Source organism: Vigna unguiculata, chromosome 3, assembly GCF_037176805.1.
Source record: "Vigna unguiculata cultivar grain cowpea cultivar isolate G323 ecotype 2 chromosome 3, ASM3717680v1, whole genome shotgun sequence".
NCBI classification, from domain to species: Eukaryota; Viridiplantae; Streptophyta; class Magnoliopsida; order Fabales; family Fabaceae; genus Vigna; species Vigna unguiculata.
Window position 1 is genome coordinate 45790372 of NC_140794.1, and position 22812 is coordinate 45813183.

Here is a 22812-nt window from a genome sequence, read left to right on the forward strand (position 1 = left end):
TAAAAGTTATTTATACAATTAAAGTGAAAAAATTATAGTATGATTAAAAATGAGTTATAAAATAAAAAATAACTAGATAAAATATATCGAAATATTATTCTACATGATGAAGATAAACAATAAATAAAAATATTAAAAGATTAACAAATATGTGTCTTAGAAATATAATTAAGGGTATGATAAGATGAAAAATATCTTAGAGATATAAGAAAACTTTTCAAATATCAACATATATACTCAATGGTTGAAAAATAACGAAAATTATATTAACGAAACAAAAGAGTTATTTAAATTAAACAAAAATTAATAATAATAAGTAAATATTTTTTTTATATTACCTTAAATTGAGAGTATAGACATTGTCATGTAAAAGGAAAATATATAATGAATAAAAATATTAAAAATAATAGAAATATTCAAATGTGAGGCATAAATTTTTTTTTAATTAACATACATCATTTTAACATAATTACATAAAGGTTATGATGAGATGAAAAATATATTGGAGATGCCATGACAAACCAAATAATTAGAAGAAATAAAAAATAGAAAGTATATATATATATATATATATATATAAAGGTTACTTAATTAATTGTGAATATTTTAATAATTTAAACGGAAATGGAGATTTTGTGGGGACGGGTATTATGGCGGGGATATGTACATCCTCATACATAGGGATGTCAAAAAAATCCGTACCCGCAGGTATCCGCGGATAAAATCCGCAACAGGTAGGAAATCGATATTAAAAATGGATACTCGCTACCCGTGGGTACGAATATTTTTGATACCCGCATGTTAACGGGGTGGGTACGGATATCATAGTATCCGTACCCGTAGATACCCGTACCCGCTAAATTTTAATTTACATAAATACCCTTATATATATATATATATGTGTGTGTGTGTGTGTGTGTGTGTAAAAAACATTTTGAGTCTTCATTTAGTAATGGTGGTCGGATTCTTGCCCCACATCAGAGTATATTACTTCCAATTACTATGGAGGCATTGATGTGTTTCCAAGACTGATTATAGACCAACATGGAAGGTAATGAAATTAACACTTTTACTTATACATTTTAATTAAGTGATTGTTAGATATTTTTAATGAACTTCTTATGTTTTAAGGCTCTTCCAAATTAAAATTGAACAACATGAAACTTTATACAATATTGCAAGATGTGGACATTGATGAAGTTAGTAATTTCTTTAATATTTCATTCAAAAATAAACTACTATATAATTTGTTAGTGATTTTTTATTTGTTTGTTTTTTATAAATCAATTGGAGAAAATAAGGTTGTTGATCCAAACACTAATTATAGTTAAATATTTGTTTTTTTTTTATATATTTTTATAAATACTTGCGGGTACCCGTGGATACTCGCGGATATGAAAAAAATAGGCGGGTACCCGCATAACGGATACCCGACAGATATGACTATGTATGACTACTACCCGTACCCTACCCACCCCGTTGACATCCCTACTCATACTCATTCTCATACCCAATTAAAAAAGTCGGAAACTCCCCATACCCATACCCAGTCATTACGGGGATTCCCTGTCAAAACGGGGAAGGGTTCGGACAATACCTACGAAGCAAGTTTATTTGTCATCTCTACTCAGAAAACCACATTGCCGTTATATTTCCAAAATAATAAATATACAACATAATTGCCTAAATTTTTCAGATTTAATACTTTTATGATGATTAATTAAGAAGAATTACATTTAATATTAGCAAGTAAGTAAAATTATAATTGTAATAGTTATGTATCAAACAAAATCGTTATGTATTTTATTTTAAAAAAACAGATATTTTAATTTTTATGGAAAAAAATAATTTCTTTAATATATTCAAATGTTATTAATAAACACCATAAATAAAATATTATATGAATGTTTACAATTAAATTTTATTTTTTTAATTATCAATAAATATTTACATATTATATTTAAAAATAATATTTCATAATGTTACCATATTTAAAATAATTTCACATTACCATAATTAAAAAAATAATTTAATATTAAAATAAATCATCATAAGTAAAAATAATAAATAATAAAGTGTAATAAATTTTATAATAAGTGCTAATACTAAATTTCTAACTACACTACATATTCGCGCTTAAGTCCGCAATCATTTAAATCCGCATCGCATATAAATCTACATTTAGAAAGAGAAAATTCTCATATTTGTTTAATTACTTTTATCTATATTAATTATTTGATATTTAATTTGTATCTTTTCTGAATTACCTGTTGTATCTATAGAAATGATTCTTTTTATCGATAATAAGACATATAGAAAAGTTGTTTTCCAACCTCTTGTTCATCCTTTTCTTCTCCTCTATATTATTGTGTATTATTAGTTTTATTTTATAATAAGATTAATAATTTTGTAACTTTATTTTTAGAAAAAATAAAAAAAATCACGTAAAATCATTTGACTTTATATTATGTTACATTTTATTTTATATATATATATATATATGAATAAAATAAAATAACAAGTTTTTTTCTGTAACATATCTTTTATATCTATTATATATCATATATATCTCATATTTTCACAATGCTTAAAAATTTTCAATACTTATAATATTTCATACAGTAATTATATGACTCTTAATATTTTATATTGTAGTATGACTCTTAAAATTTCGTAAGTTCGCATTCCAATTAAATCAATGTCAGGAGATTAAAATGAGGACTTAATATGTAAAGAATAACAATCAAATGAGTAAATTAAAAAAATATAATTATTGATTTAAATAATAACAATGTAGAATAATGTTAATGTTATAAATACTAATAGTTAAAAAAAAAATTATAAAATATAATGATTGATTAAAAATAACGGTAGAAATATGAACCCAAAATAGAAAATTCCGTTTATATATAAAGTGTTTGTTCACTTGTTTTAATATTAAAAGTAAATATAAATAATTTTTAAATTTTATTATAAATATTTTTTTTAAGTAATTTAACTTTTGGCTACCAAAATAACTTAGTCTCTAAATTGGTCTTTAGTTAATTAGTGACCAATTATAATTTTTTATTTATAATAGTGACTATTTTAGTAACTCATAATTTTTTATTTTAAAAATTGATATCTAAATTGGTCAACACAGTGACTAACTATTTTTTGTCACTGATTTATAATTGATGATTTTCTTGTAGTAAATAAACAAAGTACTATTATAAATAATATTATAAATAAGATATTGGTATTAGAATCGATACTATAGTTATGAGTTTTTTGTCTTACACTTTATTTGTTTATTCGTTTGCATTGAAATATTCTTTTTATGTTGTCTTAATTTTTTTTATTACTATTTTTTTATTATTACTATTTATTATTTATATTATTTTATTCTTTATATTCAAAATTATAAATAAATTATTAACTATTACCTATAATATATTACTTTTTACTTTCCACGCAAATCTCTTCATCTTTGAAGAGAAAGTGTGACAAATTTTTTTTTTTCGTGTTTTATTAATATTTTAATCATTATTTTTCCGACTTTCTTCCCAAACTTTATATCCAAACACAAGGTTATCCTAATATTAAGATCTTATTTGTGGTACTTTGCTCTCTCAACCTTTTCTTTCATATCAATAAACTATTTGTTATAATTTAACAATTAACTTAGTTAACTTAATAAGAGCTTAGTTTTTTAAGACTGAATTGTTTTATAATACAATTCAATTATTATTATACATAGTTTAGCTTAAATAGTATAATTAACTAGTCATATTCCTCTCATCGCTTAAACATTTAGAATACTCACGGTGTGTGTTCACTTTTTATTTTTTATATTTAGAATACTTACATTCCATTAAGTAACTTTTTATATACACACATTCAACTATGTTTCTTTCTTTTTTTTTCCCTTAATTAGGTTCCTATTTTGAAAATTTTATTACAATTAGACCATTTTTGTTAGTGGTGGTGTACTAACAGCTTTAACTATGTGTCATGTGTAAGCACATGATTTTTTTATTTTTATTTTTTATAATTAAAAAAAATGGTCACGTGTTAAACTGACATTGTGTTACATGGCAGAGGTAGTGTGATGTGGCAGTTGCAGTGTCGCATGTCACTATTGGATATAAAAATTATCAATGTAGTTATTGTATTTGTTATTTTATCCCAATTTGGTCCAAACTGTTTTAAAACTGAATCAATTTCATCCCTATACCAAATTTGTTTTTTATATAAATTTTACAATGGTATTTTTATTATAATTGATATTTTGAACAAAACTAAGTTTATTTAAATTTACATTTTGCATTGAACCTTATTTAAATTTTGTTTTAAATATTTATATATCTATAATTTATAGATAAATGTTAGAGTTGGTTTAAAAATAGCAACTTTATAAATTCAAATATAAAATTTGAAAACAATTTTATAATAATTTAAAATAAATATAATTATTTAAAATTTTAGAATTCAAAGTTGTTATTTTTAAACCAACTCTAACATTTGTCTATAAATTATTGATATATAAATATTTGAAACAATATTTAAATAAAGTTCATTATAAAATAAAAACTTGATCTTGTTAAAAATATCACTGTGACATTTATATAAAGGTTAAATTTTGTCTTAATTTGAATAAGGATGAAATTACTTCAATTTTAAAAGAATTGGAACAAAATTAAAATAAAATAATAAATATAAGGACTAAATTGAAAATTTTCACATTTTCCAATAGTAACACGTGACATAACGTCAGCTCGACACCTGACATTTTTTTAAATAGAAAAAACAAAAATAAAAAAAATCACGTATTACGTAACACATAATTAACACTATTAGTACACTACTAATATAAAGAATCTAGTGACAACAAATTTTTCAAAATAAAAACCTAATTAAGAAAAAAAAGGACAACCTATCTAGACTTCAAAGAAAAATATAGACTTCAAAGAAAAAAGAATAAATGATTTTTAGTATATAATAAGACGACGACATTAGCATAGATGTCTAGGGTAGAATGTTTTTATTTTTTTTAAATTAATACGATCTATTATTTCATTTCAGGTTAAATATATTTTTTATCTTTTAATTTTTACTAAAATATTGAATTAGTTTTTTTGTAAAATTTTGAGTTAATTTAGTCTCTCAACTTTAGAATTGTGTGGATTTAGTCTTTTCAATTACATTTGTCAACTTTTTTTAAGGTTTCAAATGTATTTAAGGATAGTATTAGAGTTGTTTACCCGTTTGGTACATTTTGATTCAATGTTAGTTAAAAAATTATCATGAAACGTATTAAGGAACTAATTTTAATTTTATAGTTGAAAGACAAAAAAAAACATATTTAACCCTATTATTTTAATCCTTTTTACATCTTTTTTGTTTAAATAATGATTTCATACTAGTTTTCGTTTGGTTTTTGCAATTTGGTTTTACTTTTTATTTTGTTTTCAATCTCATCATAATATTTGTCAATTTTGTTCAATTTGATCATTTTCGCTAAGACCGTTAAGATAGTTAACGAATTGTGAACAGTAACGTGTTATTTTGTGATTTTTGTTTAAATAAATAAAAAATTTAAAAATGTTCACGTATCAAGTTCATATCATGTCATGTTGTGATTTTTTTAATTTTTAATTTTTGTAAATTTATTTTTTTATTTTAAAAAAATCCACATGTCAAGCCGATATTATGCCACGTGTCAAGGTAAATTTTTTATATTCAATTTGATCCTAATTTTTTATTTAAAATTTAACATTTTTGTTCATTTCCGACAAAATTTAATTTGTATATAAATATTATATGGATATTCTTATTAAAATTTATATTTTTATTAAATATTTTAAATTTGAAGTTAGAGTTGGTTTAAAATCGCCTCTTAAAAATTTAAAAGTAGAGAATAACATCATTAATTTAAGTATTTTTAACCTCTTAAAATTTTAAATTAATGTTGTTATTGCCTACTTTGAAATTTTTCGTTTTAATTTTAAACCATCTCTAACTCTAAATTAAATTAAAAACAAAAGGTTAGGACCAAATTTAATATAAAAAACTGAACAAGACACGTGGCATTTTTTCTTTAAATTAAAAAGAAAATTAAAAAAAAATAAAAAAATCATAAAATGATACGTGACATGATATGAGCTTGACACGTAAATTTTTTTAAATAAAAAAATTAGAGAAAGGTAAAAAAATAAAAAATCACACGTGACTGTGATTGTTCACAATCTGTTAACTATTTTAACAGTGTTAGTAAAAATGACCAAATTAAATAAAATTGATAAATATTAGACCAAATCGAAAACAAAATAAAAAATCCGAAAGAAAACTAGCACGAAATCATTATTTAAGGTTTTTTTTTTTTCAACCAAAATATTGTAGTCTATGTTTGTTTGGCCAATTTCCTTTTCCTCAACTTTATATTGTCACTTAATTTATTTTGCTTCACATTAGTCTGAAACTAACAGTGTTGGGAAGTATATGACTTTGGTAAGCTCAAGATATATATTAGGAATTATTTTCGGATTAAAAAGCGTGCTGTAATGTTTTCTTTTAAAAAAAACGCATCTTAGTTTTCTTAGTTTTCTTCAAACCCGTATCTTGGTTTTCTTTCTTTTAAAAAAGCTAGTTTTCTTACGTTACAACGCAGAAGTCAAACGTGAGGATGGATGTTTGGGGAATCCAAACACCGGAGAAGAAGCGTGGAATCTTCCATGCTACTTGTTGCTGTTCTCTCTTACCTTCCCTCCCAATAAACCCCTTTTCCTCCTCTTCAATTCTCGCCACCCAAACACTCCCTCTCCAATTCTCTAGTTCTAATGAAGTTTCTTCCTCTTCGCTTTTCCTTTCTTTTTGCCTTCCTAATCGCGTTCTGCCTCGTCCAAACCTCACCAACAACGCTTCCCAAACATCACAAGAATGAAGAATGCGATGGGCATAATGGACTTCATCGACCCTCACGATCCCTTCTCTCTCTTCCACCGTCAGTTCCCTCAACTCTCTCATCTTCTTATCTGCGGAAAATAGTTTATGCGCAATTTAAATTCTTGCTTCCCCTTTAATCTTGAAGTTTATTTCCCTTTCTTTAAAAGAAATCTTTTTTGTTTTTGTTTGTTTTTATAATCTAATATAGTAAAAAATAGCATCATGATTTGATAAATTATAGTATTTTATTGCACGTGTGATAACTTCTGTTCACATTTGTAATCTTGATTCCTCTCTTGAGGCAAAAGTTGTAATCTTTTAACTAAGGTTGTGTTGTACAGTTTTGAAGATTATCCGTGTCTTTGTGTGCATGTTGATTCCGTGCTTTATAGGTTATCGTGGTTTTGTAATAGCGTTAATTGTTTCTATTGACCTGTGGCATTCTAACAGTGTGATTCTGCTTGGTAAAATGTTTGCGTTTATAGTAGGGTTGCAACGACGGCACTGGTTGTGACCCTCGATGGGACTATGTATTTGGTGGACAGATCTCCTGGTTCCATGAAGGTGATATGGTCATTCTCGACAGGATCGCCCATCTACCAATCGTATAGAGCTACCGTGAAAAGGGATACTGATAAAGAAAATGCATCTGCAGCACTAATGAGTGGATTCGTGGAATGTGGGGATGACTGGTCATTGTACATGCACGACAGACACTTTGGTAAAATGGTATCTGTTTTAAGATATATCTGAGCATTGTGACTGTTGTTTTAATGCTTTTCTTAAGTGAAGGCAAGTCAATGGTGCTTTAAGACAAATTTCTTGACTTTAACTCTTGCTTGGAAGCTGGACTTTACCTTTGGTTTTTATTGGATATGATTTACAAGTTTGAAATACGAGTTGGCATTTTATAGAAACAACATAGATTGATATGTCATTTGAACAATAGTATAAAGGAAAATGATTTTTTTAACAACTAAGTTTTGACAATTTTTTCTTACAACCTGAGGTAGAATCTTCTAAGTGCCTGAATAATATCATGAACCTGTGGTTGTTCTTAGGACATGCTGGTTTCAAGACATGTTGTGGACCCGTGGTTGTTCCTACTCTATTTGTAATAATGTGTTTTGTTCTTTCTATATTACAGTCTTGTACCTATAACTAAGAAAACAAATAGAAAGATAATTTTAGTGGTACCCTACATTATTCAAACATTTTTCTGCCACGGTGTGCAACAATTACTTATTCTAAAATTTCTTTGGATACATCAATTATGTAGGGTGCTCTTTGTTTCTTTTTAATTAAAAAAGTTATAATATTTAATATGACCAGTAGTGTTTTCAAAGTGATGTTTGTCCAAGTGCCTCTATTTTCTTATGAATACTGAACTTCATGTTCTGTTGATTGGTTTGTCATATCTGCAGAGAATCTCAGAATCTATTACAGAATATGTAGCTCGTACTCCTACCCTGTCAGATGATGGAGCAGTTACCCTTGGATCTAAAAGAAGCACTTTGTTTGAAGTTGATGCTATAACTGGATCAATCATTCAAGTCTATGCGATGCCTGATCCTGTTAATGCTTCTGCACCTTGGAGTGATGGGAGGCAAAGTGTTACAAATATCCCCAACATAAATAATAGAGATCTTGCTGATCCTGTGAAACTAAATTCACCACAGCTGCTGCTTAAGATTTTTAGGACAGATTATTCCCTTCAATCTGTTAGTCCGAGCTCGGGAATAGTTTTGTGGACTATGGCATTAGCTGAATTTCAGGCTGTATTGTTATGCCAACATTCCTCTTCTGATATAGAGGATGAGTATGTTTCCGATAGTGGCCTCAATTTTACAATGCCATACCCATGTCAAGAGATACGACAAGTCTTCCGCCTGAAAAAGAACCTATTTGAACCTTCACTAATGCTTCCTTTGCAGCCAAATATTGATAGATTATTCACTGGTGATGATGATAATATCATGCTCCCTCAACCTCTCATCCAGATTACTACACCAAGGGAAATTTATTTGAACAGGACAATTGAGTGGCCAACTCTGTTACCTCTTGTATTGTTTACCATCTTTCTTTTGGCAATTTCACTCATCTATCCTCTAGTGATTAAGGATCAAGAAACACCGAAGGACCAAAATAGTGAGTCTGAATTAAAATGTTCACCTGCTAAGAAAAAGAAAACACATAAATCAGGAAGGAAAAATGGCATTATCAATAAAAGGGAAAGTCATATGTATTCAGAGAATGAGAAGGTTTGGACAGAAAAAGATAATGATAGAGAAGTATGGAAGCACTTCAATCATGTCAATGAAAATGTTGATGGACGAAGAGTTGGTAAATTATTTGTTTCGAACAAAGAGATTTCTAAGGGAAGCAATGGCACCATTGTGCTCGAGGGTATATACGAAGGTCGAGCAGTTGCTATCAAACGTCTTGTCAAGGCTCACCATGACATAGCTTTTAAGGAAATAAAAAACCTTATCATGTCTGATCGTCATCCGAATATTGTTCGATGGCATGGGGTGGAGTATGATAACGATTTTGTTTACCTTGCTTTGGAACGATGTACCTGCAATTTAGATGATTTGGTTCAAATTTATTCAGATATATCAGTAAACTCTGCGTTTAGGAAAGACCAAGATATTGGATGTTTGATTAAGTCCCAAATAGAGATGGGGAAGGACAGTACACAGTGTCTTTGGAAGGAAAATGGCTATCCATCTCCTCTATTACTAAAACTGATGAGGTTTGTGTTATGTCTTTTTGATTTGATTATTTATTAATAAGCATATACTATACAAAAAAATCTTATTTTGCATGATATTAGATCTGTGATAGGTTTTGGTACCATCTTGAATTTGGACTAGGCCTAACACAATCCTAAAAGTTATCTTATGAGGTGAAGGTTGTCAAAGCCTTTGGCAGTTCTAATTTGGATATATCTATAGTAAGGAAAAACAAAACTACCAAAGAAGAAGGCAGATGATAAATGTGGGTAAGGTAATTTCATTAAGTAGAAGATTAGATAGAATTGACTAAAATACAATTTTTTGTTTTGAATGCAATAGGAGGAGAAACCAAGGAGATGAAATGGGTATCGAGGGTGGCATAAAATAATAAAATAAAGTTAATAAGTTATAATTACAGTTGGAGCAAAACGTAGTGGTTAATAAGCAAAAAAGCCTGAATAAGCATATTCAGTTACAACTTAGATTCGTGTAGTTGATCCAGTTCATTTGAGAACCGAGGCAGATAAATCTTCCTTTTATGGAAGCTCATGCATGGAAGTTGACTATCTAAGTTTATATTATTCCCATTTTTATTAAACTGAATTTCATTTTTTGTATTGCGTTACAGGGACATTGTTTCCGGGGTCATTCATTTGCATGAATTAGGAATAATACATCGAGATATGAAACCACAAAATGTTCTAATAACCAAGGAGAGATACTTATGTGCTAAACTTTCTGATATGGGAATTAGCAAATGTCTTGTTGAAAATATGTCTTCTCTGGGTAATAATGCAACTGGTAAGTATTCTTTATAAGATAACAAATTTATTTATTTTTGTAGTATTTTTCATGTGAATAGCTACTTTAATCTAGCATGAGATGTGTATATTTAGATTACGGTGGTGATGGCATCTCTTAATATCTTCACAGATTTCAAAATGTTTTCGCTTATCCTATGCATATTTTACAATATGATTATAATTTACTTCATTAAATTTGTGATCTAATTGTGGAAACAATCTTAGGAGTTGTTTCCTAATTTGATTTCTTATTTAATTCGTCCTATTGAATCAATTCTATTACTTGACCTAATTATTTGTATAAATAAGACATTTGTTTAGTATTTTTTATCACATTATTTATTATACCAATTCTATCTAAACTCATTATGTAGAGTAATATTTGTCTCATTTCCGCTTCGCTACCCAAATCTTAGTTCTTGTATGTTATTTGAGTCATTATTTTCTTACTTTTTTACAAGTTTGCTAGGAAGCAAACCAAAGTTTGACAAACTTATGACAATCAACATTGCTATGGGGCTAGTTATGATTTTACTAGTGTCACTTTTTCTTGAAAGTTTTGATTGTCATATGTTTACATAATTGACAACTGTTGCACTTTACATAACTGCCTACCATGATCTCTCAGTGTTTCCTAGATGGCTCCGCCAACTACATTTGAGACTTCTTGTCCACCTAGTACTTCTCTATTAGCCTATGTGGATTATTCTAGCTTAAAGTACTATTAACTTTGAATGAGACTATCCATTCATTATTTGTTCTTTGGTTTAGAACCAACTCTAGGCGAGAACAAAAGCATTTCAAAATCCAAGCAAAAAGCTACTCACAACTTAGAGTGCAAGGTATCCAAACATAACAGAATTTCAGTGCGTGATAAAACCAATTGAGAGGTTCACTTTTCTCAACCCTGATCTCACCAATATTGTTGACAAAATAATATGAAAATTGAGAGGAAAGAATCTATTGAGCAAATAAAAACTTACTCTGTTTAGAAATCTGATTGGACATAAATCTCCCTGGCTCTTCAATTATTGTGAGGTGCGATCAGAGGGGGAGGTGAGAAAGAGAGTGGTAGAGGGGAAGAGAAAATAAAAATGGGTAATGAGGAGAGAGAGAGAGCATGACAAAAATTACAAGAATTCCACACTACCTCCTCCCCGAGATTCACCACTTTTCTCTTCTAGGAAAGCTGAGAAAATTTATCCAAAGCAAATAAAGCTAAAAGGTATACTAAAAGGTAAAAGTATGTCACACAAGAAATTTTAATTAGAATTAAAATGCAGGCTTGGGCTACAATATACTGAATAGGTCTATGTTAGAATTTCAACAGCCCTGTTAACCTAGTAAGGCACTACAGGAAATTTAGGAATGCCTTGTTTACCGAGCATGAGCATGACCATGCCTAAATTTTTGCGTGGTCATGCTGATCTTGACGCTATAGAGCAATGTTAGGATTCAATAGGGTTGTGCTAACCTAGCATGAATGTGCTATAAGTTTAACCAACGCCATGTTGTGTAAATAAAAAAGCTTGTTTGATGTTCATCTTCTAACATGGTTGCAATGTTGTGTTGTGGATCAACGTAAGCATGCTATAAATCCACCCCAGGCTACGCTGCGTAACTTAAGAAACTTGTAAAATCTCCACCTTCTAACACAGTAGTTTCGGTGTCAACTTGGTTGTGTTGAGGTAATATGGGCTGACTAGATGTAGAAGGTTGTGTTGAGTGGCTCAAATGATTTTCCTATGTATATTTCCCGTTTTGGCTAGTTTTAAAACTTTTTATGTCAACATATGGTATTTAGACATTGGGAACAAAAGATAAGCTCCTAGTAAAAATGTATAATAAAATTTCCACTAAAGTTAAAGCAAAATAGCACTACTAAAACTCCCAAAATATGGCATATTATTGGTCATAATGTTAGCAATAAGAACCTTCTCTTCAATTGTTTTCAATATGATACCGATAGTCACTTTAAAAGTGGTTTTCAAACATAATCTCCAGGGATTGATGCCACCCGTCCTCTCTTTTTTCTATTTGGTGACTCCTTTTTTGTTTTCTCTATTTGTTGGTTTATTGCCCCTTTTTGGTTTTGGGATGATGTCTCCTTGTTGCCCAATACTAGATTGACAACATGCTCCTTTTGTGTTGGACATTGGGTTCCTCATTGTGTTTTCTCTCATCAACCCTTGCATTGCCAACTCTTTCGGGCCCCTGCTTCCTCTAAAGGTTACTGAAATCACATCAAACTCATCTTGGGACCCAACCCTGTTATGAGCTCTACCATTGTCTCCCAAGCTAGGCTTTTGGTGTCATTTTGATCTTTTCTATTGAGTATTTTCTTCTAGTGTTTGTAATGCATATTGCATCTGTAACATTTTTGTATCCTCAGATAGGGGACTGCCTTTTTTTACTTGTCGGTATCATACCTTGTCCCTGGCTCAAAAAGGTGCTTTTGTAGAAGTCGAGAGTTGTTTGTCACCTCGTCAAGCTCAAGGAATCCGAGGATACTATTTTGGAGTTGTCCAAATTGGAGGGTGATTGGAGGATTTGCAATTCTTTTCTCATTGATTGATACCCTTCTTCCTTACCTTGATGATTTTTTGTTTTTTCATAATAAGGTCTTCACATATGAATGTACATTGGAACTATTTTTTCTGGGCATATGTTTATGATGGGTAGAGAGTCATAGCAATGAGGAGAGTGATGTGTGTAGTTGTCCAAATTAAAATAATGCATTTGACAAGTAAGATTATCACCCCATCATTAATAGTCACCCAATAAAAATATTCACGATCTAAATTCTTGTGCTATAAGGTTTACTGGCTTAATTGCAGGTGGTGGCAGCTCAGGTTGGCAAGCACCAGAACAACTTGTTCAAGGACGTCAAACACGAGCAGTAGATATATTTAGTTTAGGCTGCGTCTTCTTTTTCTGCATTACTGGGGGAAGACATCCGTTTGGAGAACGTATTGAACGGGATGTCAATATTTTGAAAAATCGCATGGACCTTTTCTTAGTGGAGTTCATTCCTGAAGCCAAAGATCTTATTAGCCGTTTACTAAACCCTTACCCTGATCTAAGGTAAATCATTCTCATTCAGTGTGTTTGCCCGAGAATGGAAAAACATTTTTCATGTACATTCATAATTTTGCATTCTTTTGACACATCTAATTGGTATGTCGTATAAAACAGTGAAGTCTCAAAGTCCAAACATATAGCTTTATGAATAATAACATAAGATGAAGAGTGTACCCTATTTTGGCAATATCTAATGATAAATTCTCTTAAAAGCTTTAAGCTTTTAGATAGAGGTCCATGAAGGTTGTTATATCTCTGGCATTAGGTGTGGTTACGGGCTAGCAATTTCATGTAAGACTTATTTTGTTTCCAGGCCAAAGGCGAGTGAAGTTTTGTACCATCCTTTTTTCTGGAGTTCCGAGATGCGACTTTCGTTTTTGCGTGACACCAGTGACAGGGTGGAAGTGGAAAACAGAGAGACTAATTCTGATCTTTTGGTGACATTAGAAAGCATTGCCACAGATGCCTTGGGTGGAAAATGGGATGAAAGGATGGAACCAGCTTTCATTGCTAACATCGGTCATTATCGGCGGTATAATTTTAACAGTGTCCGAGACTTGTTGCGAGTTATGAGAAACAAACTAAATCATTACAGAGAATTGCCTCGAGAAATCCAGGTTCTTTCTTGGTTCATCATTTATCAGATAAATTTGTTCTTTCGGTTTTTTATGACTGTTCACTGAAATTGTATGAGCTCCTCTATTTGATTTTTAATGTGATGATAATAATCTCTAATATATAAAATTTGAACTTCCATCTATGTTAATATATGACATATATATGATCTTCTAAGCATAAGTTTAGATACCAAATAATTAAAGGATAAAAAGACGTTCATAAGTTGGATACCTTGACTCTTTGGGACATGATATGGCTTCTAATTTCTTATTGATTTTTCAGGAACTTGTAGGAGCTGTTCCCGAAGGGTTCTACGAATACTTTGCAAATAGATACCCAAGACTCTTGATTGAGGTGTATAAAGTTATCCTTCATTATTGCAAGGAGGAAGAATGTTTTCAAAGATATTTTAGATGTGTTGATTAGGGCTTTGGCATGCTTCAGCATGAAGCTGTTTATGTTGATATTTTATACATGTAATCATGTATATACGTGTATTAGTCCAACCTAAAGTTACTTGTCTCTTAAGTTAAAAGAGTAAAAGCTAATCAAAATTATCTTTAACCTATTGTTGCAATAAATTTAATTGAAACATTTGGACAGTTAACTATAGTTGAATCTTGAATCATTCATCCTAAGATCGCATAGTAAAGATTGTAATGAATTAACGGAGACAACTAGGGTCACACTGTTTTATGTTTACTCACCCAGGATTGAAACGTACCATCTATATGTCCATTCTAATTGAAGGTTATGCATGATTTAACATTCCTTTAATATAAGAAAGAATCTTCTTATGTAGGGCAGAATACATGGGCCTAAAAAGCCGACCATTAACGGGAATTTCTTCCTCTACCTCTAAAATAAAGTGAAAAGTCAAATTTGTCTTTACTTTCTTCCCTCCTTCTCCATTGCACCTCATTCTTCTCTCACAAAGCATTAATGGTATTGTCATTGTGCAAATTGAATTATGTAATCTGAAATGCAATTTACATTTTGAATTATCTTTTAAGTTTATATGATAAATTGTACATTTTAAAATGTAAATTTGTATTACATATACACAATTTGAAATGTAATTTATATTCTAAATTTTCTTCCAAATTTGTATTACGGTATAATTTAGAATGTAAATTTGTATTATTTGTATTATGAATTATACAATTCAAAATGTATTTTACATTTAGGATTTACTTTTAAATTTATATTATGGATTATACAATATAAAATATTAATTTGTATTATAGATTATATAATTCAAAATGAATTATATCCTAATTTTTTTAAAATTTATATCACGTATTGTGTAATCTAAAATATCTACCTATTATACAATTCAAAACTATAATTTGAACAGACATAATAATTGAAGTTTTACAAAGTATGGGAGTGCAGGAAGAAAACATGGGGTGCCGGAAGAAATTACCCACATAACCAAGGGTTTTGTACTCTTCATTTATCACGTAGAACATTCTTGTAACAAAGATTGTCTAAGACCAGCTACTATGCTAATAAATGAAAGCCAACAATTGGTGTATTGCACTATAAATAAAAATGAAATGATTTCATTAATGATTATGTATCCTACACAACTATAAGTACCATCAATAATTGTAAAGTCAACTTGTCCCCACGCTTATATTACAGTCCCACACAAATTGATATATCTTACAATTAATTATATGTACTAAAAAGGAAAACCACAAAAATGTAGGAGGAACCCAGCAGTTGCAACGGGGGAATGATTAGTACAAGAAGCTACAAAATTATGATGAGCAAACAAGTATGCAACAGTTAGATTTCAGTAGCTGAATCAATTCTGTTTGATGATGCCTGAGAATATCCTTTGTTGGAGGTGATGGATGATCCTACTTCTCTTGTGCTCCTGTAGGACATGCCCTCTATCTTCTTTCTCTTCACACGGCTCTTAACAATCTCTTCCTTTTCATCTACAAAGGAAAGGAATGTGCGCAGACGTGAAGATCCTGAGCCATGGCCAGGAGACTCAAGTTCCTCTGGCCCATGCTTGGAGTACTGTCTCATGGTCTGAACAAGATATATGAGAAGAGCAAGCACACATGCCAACCCACACACCAGATACAGGCCCCAGAAACTTCTCAGCTTGAGTCTATCCACTTCAAGCTTTGCACCTTGTGATAAACAAGCACTGCTCAAAAGCCATTTGTCATGGATCCTTTGTAAGTCTCCGTTCTCTGCCAACTCCAATATGGCAGTTGAAAGATCAACCGCTAATGGTGAGTCCCGTGGAAAGGCCTAAGAAAAATGAAGGCCAACAAACAATTAATCATGGTGTAGATTACAGTGCTAACAAAACATGAAATTAGAATAGGTTACTTCCTACAATTTAGCTAATTTAAGGAGTTCATAGGTAAGGGATTATGCTCCAGCTAGTGAAGTAAAGGTTCCATGACCCCCCCTTAATGGTTACACTTCTTTGTTGCAAGGTTACAGGTTTCAAATAACAAGGACTAAAACATGGATAGTTATATTCTTGAGTTGAGTTAGGAAAGGGGCTGGATAACAACAAATATGGAAGGAAATTTCAGGTGAAAACATTGAAAAGTAGCTACATTTATTAGGATATATCTAAAGTGAGATATGCATATATTACAATGTAGGACATTTATTTTAGACTCTGACAGTGCAGCATTTCTGTTAGACCACAAAAATGAGGAGTCAGGAACAAGCTTGTACATAATGATTTGGCAGTAAAGTTTTATCCCAGTGCTTCATGGTTGAATGAGTTAATGAACAATGTTTAAAGCGGAACAAAGTTTCAACCAGAATAGTCAAGAGAAATATGCATTTACGCTTCCTTTAGGAAGAGATGAACAGAAAATAAATAGCACATTCCAAAGTTCACTGTGAAGGCAAAGAAATAAAGAAAATTAGGACTATTGGTAAGGAGATAACTTACAAATCCCCAACCATTGCGGGTGAACTCTTGACCTACAATGCTAAAGTCGCACCGGCTTGAAAGGAAAAGTTCTATGTAAGCACGCTCATCAACATATGCAGCAACACCACCCTTCTGGGGACCATTTTTGAGTGCTGTTGCAGTTTCTTCCGGTGTTTTCAGAGGAACCAGTCTGGATTCATCAATACCAATTTCCTCAATCAAATAAGTTCGAGTAAATGAACCCTGCAAGTAGCCAATAGGCTCTTTGCTATTTATTAAACTGTCAATGCCTTTAACAGGTGAAGAAAGTTGTTGCACTGTGAGGATTGATGTCAGGCTAGCTGTGTAACTTGAGTTAATTATTAGAACTACAAATAACCATATAAGCAGCACAAAGCGACCAAGAGTGCTCACTGTATTTTCCCCTACATAGTACAGAAAAGAGTATTTCATAAACCCAATGTAGTCACCACTTATACTTGGGATTGGGACCATATATATCACAGAAGACAAAAAATTGGCACTTACTGTGAGCAAAGAACATGGTCGAAAAACTAAACCTGCCAAATAAACACATTAGTAGAAGTTACAAACATATCCAAAGTTGATCCAGAGTGAAAATGTAACATTGATACGATTGTTATTCATCAGCAACATAAATAGCAGATTCAATATAGTGAACATGAGAAAGGGAGGAGAGACAGAAGGATCAGATTCCCATACCACAAAATTGTGACCATTTGTTGTTTGGGAGTTCCCCTAAAATCATCATTCAGCCTATGCTCTAAAATCCAAACAACAGCTCCCACTAATAGAAAAAATATAGCTGTAACAGTCCACATCATTGGCGTAAATGGTTTGAAAAATGCCCAAGCATTGGAATCCGTCTTCTTAACTGATGCTACTACCACCAGACCAGACTCAATATATGGCTGAGTAAAATCCACCATCTTTGTTCTTTCTGTTGTAATTGTAATGTCACCTACTGCAGCATCAAAAACCTGTATGCAAAGAAAAAACTGGTCTAAGAAGTACCCATAAAACATCCAAACTCCACTAGTTATTGTAATGATACTCACATCCGCTGTGATAAGACGGACAAGTTCAGTGTTACTAGGATTGCTGTCACCATCCCCATATGAAACAAATTTATAGGGGACAGCATAGGGCAACAAGTTCACCGCAGAAAGAAATACATCAATGCAGAATCCCTTGAACATGTCAGTGCCTTGTACTTGAGAGACAAAATCCCGGTAACTAACCCTTTTTGGCACTCCAATTTTTAACATCCTTCCATTGTTTGGAAAAACCCAACCACGGGGCTTTTGGGTTGTTTCCCCTGGCCAAAACACAGGGAGTAGCTTTTGGCTTGCACTGGACCGATTAGGTGGCTTTGAATAAAGTGTTTCTGGAGGAACAATGGATAATCCAGTGTAATTAGACCAATAACCAATCCTCCGTGTTCCTGTTCCAATCACATTGATGATTTCATACGCTGGATTAACAAGGTTTCCATCAGAATCATACTTGAATAGGCCTGATACTCCAGTCATATTAACCTCATAAATATGTTTACGCAGCAGATTTCCTTCGTTAAAGATCTTCACAGCATCAAGATGCATGTTGTCTCCACGTATTTGAGATAACTTTGGATCATGTGAAAATGTAATTTGATTCCCTCGTTTGAAAAATGCATCAAGTGCATGAGCAAGAGCAAAAACAGTATCATATGCAAAGATACCATAAGTACTCAAACCAAGGGTACCATTACCATTCTTTCCAGAAGTAGTCACGTTTGTCCACCTAGAAATAAACCATCTTTTGAGCTTTGAATCTGGTACATACATACGCAGTGCAATGACCCCTTGCATGTCATTGGTTGTATCTGGAGATAGAGGACTACGTATATCCAGCCAAGTAGAGAGAAAAGTAGTTGTTATCCAGACATAGCCATTTTCCATCATCCCCAGAGACTTTGCCACACTCAAGACTTTTGGGCCCCAAGCAGTACTTGTGTGAAGAACTATAACCCGGGATTCTGCCAGGGCCACCTGAACAAGTACATCAGTAATCTCCTCTCTAGTTGCCTCAGGAGTCATAGGTGCTTTAAATGAAATCTTGCAACGCCTCTCCGCAAGCTTATCCCCTAATGCACCCATTCCATTCCTCCCATGGTCATCGTCACCATAAACTGCAATAACCTCTCTCCATTGAAAGTAGTTAACAAGGTCTGCTATTGCAGTCATTTGATAGACATCACTAAAAGCAGTTCTAATAAAGAATGGGAATTGAAGAGAAGAAAGGGTAGGGTCAGTGGCTGTAAATGATAGCAGAGGAACTTGAAGCTCATTTGCTATATGAGATATGACATGAGCTGTTGTAGAGGTTTGGGGGCCAATTATAGCCACAGTTTGTGTCGCCATCAGCTGCAAGGCTGTACCAACATAGTTTATGTCAAACAAGAATTATAATCTGCCAAACTTTGAACTAACTTGTGTAACAGAAAAAGATTTTTGAAGTTTTGACACAGAAAAAATGGGAATATTCCGACATACCCTCTGCAATGCTCAAAAACCCTCTGTATTTGGTATCTTCTTGCATTGAGAGCTTCAACTTAGTTTGAGCAAGAATAGATGGATCAGAATTTACATCTTCAACCGCCGCCTCTACAGCAGTTTTCACCATTTTACCAACACTGGTATTGAAAGAATAGAGAACTCCTATGTTTACCAAAGCAGGTATTGTGGAATTATCTGATACAGCTCCAGCTGAAAATAACCCTTCGAAGAGAACCATCAACACCACAATCTCAACTCTAATCATGGTTGCGCTTGCCTTTTGCGAAGCCAGTATCAATCACACTGCTCAACACACAAGTAAAGCAGCATCTTCAGAGAATTAAAAAAGGGGAGATACTTATAAAGTAAAAAGCTAAACATTCATACCCAAAACTGTGGCTTTCAAAACATTAAGAATAAACTGCACTTCTCAATCAAGAACTTATTTGGCACGCAATGTTGGTCCCAGGCCAAGTAACCCAAAACAAAAACACAAGCACAGAGTTGCAAAGCACATCTAAAAAGCAACCAACCATGAAAGGATAAAACAATAAAGTTCCACCCATTAAAGCAAAAAGGTAGCTGATTGCAAGGGCAAGTAAAAGCATGTGAATAACAGAACTTTAATCAAAGGGGTCACAATTTACCTGAGTTTGATTCACAAGACGATAGCTGGTATCTATATTTAGCAGCAAACGAGTCCAGAAAACCTGTCGTTTGATTCAATTTGGAAATAAAAATATAAACTTTACATTTATCCAAAGACAAAAGAAATCAACTTTGAAGTGAGACCATGGATGATAGATCTTGAAAGAAAATTATAGTGTGGGAGAGAGTGAAAATAATGTTCATAAGATTAAACGGTATTTCACCTGAGAATGTTATTCCTATGATATTACTTTTTCCTTTACTTAACTTTCTAGCATAAAGCCAAAAAGGACACTCAGGACAAAATATCTTAAGGAAAGTTCTCATAGGACAACCTCCTCATCCCATTCCTGTTCCTGTTCTTGCTGCTCCTCCCACCAAAAACCACCATGATTATGAAACGGGAAAGGCAGATTAAGTTAGTGACCGAAAAGACAGAGAGAAAGGTAAGACTTCTGCTGCGACTGGCGTCAATTACTCTCCATGTAATTAATGACACAGTTTTAGTGAAAAATTATGGTCGAATCTCGCATTTTACATGTGTTTTTAAATCCACGTGTGTGTGTTTTTCATGCGATATGTTCAGTTGTACAATAATTGTTATAATTTCTTAATAATTTGTTAAAAAATATTTACTAATTGTTACGAATATGAAATTTAATGTTGCTATATATGTAATGTGAAAGGGAAATGGAATGGTACCACTCTGGCATTTAATGGTAATGACTAGTGGGGCCCGCTAATGGGTGTACTGTATACAGACTCTCACTGCTTTCAGAAACGGGACAGTGACTTTCAAACGGGACAGGACATCACTTCAATCCAACTACTATTCTTCCAACCAAAATCAACATCATGTGTGAAAAAATTCTTAGAGGCATATACTTTTACAGATTTATTACAAAGACGTTTCTTTAACAGAATAAAATTCTCACCTCTTATTGGCCTTTTTTTCTAATAATTTTTTAAATTATTTTATTTATATGTTATTATAAATATATAAATTATATATATAAATATATAAATATATATAAAGAAATTACACGTTTTATTATTCCAATTTTACTTTCAATTATTATTTTAAAAATTAATTATTTTATAAATAATTCATCTTTAACTATTATTTTATAAATTTCTTCTGTATTTAACAATTAACAATTATTTTAAAAATTTATTTTGTATACATATTTTATTTCTTTAATTTTATATTTAATAAATATTGTAAAAATTAATTAATTATTTTTTATAAATCTTAAATCAAATTTCTGTGAAGATTTTAAAATATTTTTGTTTTATCGGGTGTTTAATTTTTTTATTTAATAATTTTATTATTAAAGTTTTATCATTAATAAGATAATTTTGTTGTTAATTTTGTTTTTTCTAATTATAATTTATTTGTTTTCTTTTAATTTATTATTGTTCTTTTCTCTTTAAGAATGCGTTGACGGATAAATTGAAGAAAATTAGAAGAGAAAGAAACGACAGAAGCAATGAGTTAAAAAATATTGGAAGATAAAAGTAACAATCAAGTTATCTCTTTAATAGCAAAAGTAATTGAGGCCTTAATAAAATAAAATATTTTGATATGGACTTAATTAAGAATACTTAGCAATTAATTAAGTCACACAAAATTTATATTTATATTTTAAGAAATAATATTTAAAAAAATAAATCTCATATTTATACATATATTTTTATTATATAATTAATTATTTGGTGACAAATTAAATTATGTATATCGACAAAAAATAATACACTACTAGTTTAGTTGCATGATATGTGATAATGTTACCTGCACTGCACTTAAAATATGATTAGTAGTTTTCTTTCATTTTTATATGCACCGATTTTCTTCTTTCTTCATCCTAGTTTTCGTAGTTATCGAAGTCATGAAAAACCTCTCCTTAATAGTAAAAGATTTGTTAGAAAAATAAGTTTGGTTTTGTTATATCAAGAGGAGTAGTAAATCAGTTTTGAAACTCTGTTTACAAAAGATTTTCTTTAAATTCCTTTTAAAATGTTTTTAATTTATAAAACATAATGCAATTAAATTTTATAATTAAAATCGATAATTATACAATTAAAGAAAATAGAACAATAGTAGGAAAACGCAAAAATTTATACTCTTTCATATTACCACTAATCTTACATTTAGTATAAGTTTTTCACCTTTGAAAAACTAGTTCCTATGAAAAAATAACCTTACAAATTTACAACAATATCAACTCTTAAACACACTCAACTAAAAGATATCAATTTTTGATATTAAAGATGATATATGTTTTATCCAATCAACTCTTTAATTATTCAAAAAATATTCCTTTTGAACTTTTGTTGTAAGAACACGACAATTATCGAAAACACAACAATCCAAAAATACTATTGGAACAACTATCTCCTCATGAATGACGATCACATGGTATGAAGTTTAATAGATAATAACGAAGTTATTGTTGACTAAAGTAAACCAATTGATTTGATTAAATGTTATGTCTTATTCCTAAATATGGTGAGGTGTATTA

General features: G+C 31.0%; 2 protein-coding genes across 7 annotated transcripts; one reads left to right on the top strand and one right to left on the bottom strand.

Moving 5' to 3' along the window:
- Window positions 1–6601: 6601 nt before the first annotated feature.
- Window positions 6602–14732, top strand: LOC114178198 (serine/threonine-protein kinase/endoribonuclease IRE1a-like). Of its 2 annotated transcripts, none has more exons than XM_028063959.2 (7): window positions 6602–6982; window positions 7410–7653; window positions 8349–9679; window positions 10291–10463; window positions 13303–13549; window positions 13860–14163; window positions 14447–14732. In XM_028063959.2, exons 1-7 carry the CDS (start codon window positions 6819–6821, stop codon window positions 14588–14590), a joined length of 2607 nt encoding a protein of 868 aa, XP_027919760.1. In that variant the 5' UTR covers window positions 6602–6818; the 3' UTR covers window positions 14591–14732. The 2 variants fall into 2 exon arrangements, with proteins under 2 accessions (XP_027919760.1, XP_027919761.1); XM_028063960.2 differs by having other exon boundaries at window positions 7410–7645.
- Window positions 14733–15713: 981 nt separating this feature from the next.
- LOC114177784 (glutamate receptor 3.6-like) lies at window positions 15714–20790 on the bottom strand. 5 transcript variants are annotated; one of them, XM_028063307.2, is made up of 9 exons: window positions 20515–20790; window positions 20290–20352; window positions 20030–20159; window positions 19640–19945; window positions 18164–19518; window positions 17808–18085; window positions 17613–17644; window positions 17103–17509; window positions 15714–16438 (listed from the first exon to the last, which is right to left on the bottom strand). In XM_028063307.2, exons 4-9 carry the CDS (start codon window positions 19905–19907, stop codon window positions 15959–15961), a joined length of 2820 nt encoding a protein of 939 aa, XP_027919108.1. In that variant the 5' UTR covers window positions 19908–19945; window positions 20030–20159; window positions 20290–20352; window positions 20515–20790; the 3' UTR covers window positions 15714–15958. The 5 variants fall into 5 exon arrangements, with proteins under 5 accessions (XP_027919108.1, XP_027919110.1, XP_027919107.1 ...); XM_028063309.2 differs by having other exon boundaries at window positions 20626–20769; XM_028063306.2 differs by lacking the exon at window positions 20030–20159.
- Window positions 20791–22812: the final 2022 nt, after the last annotated feature.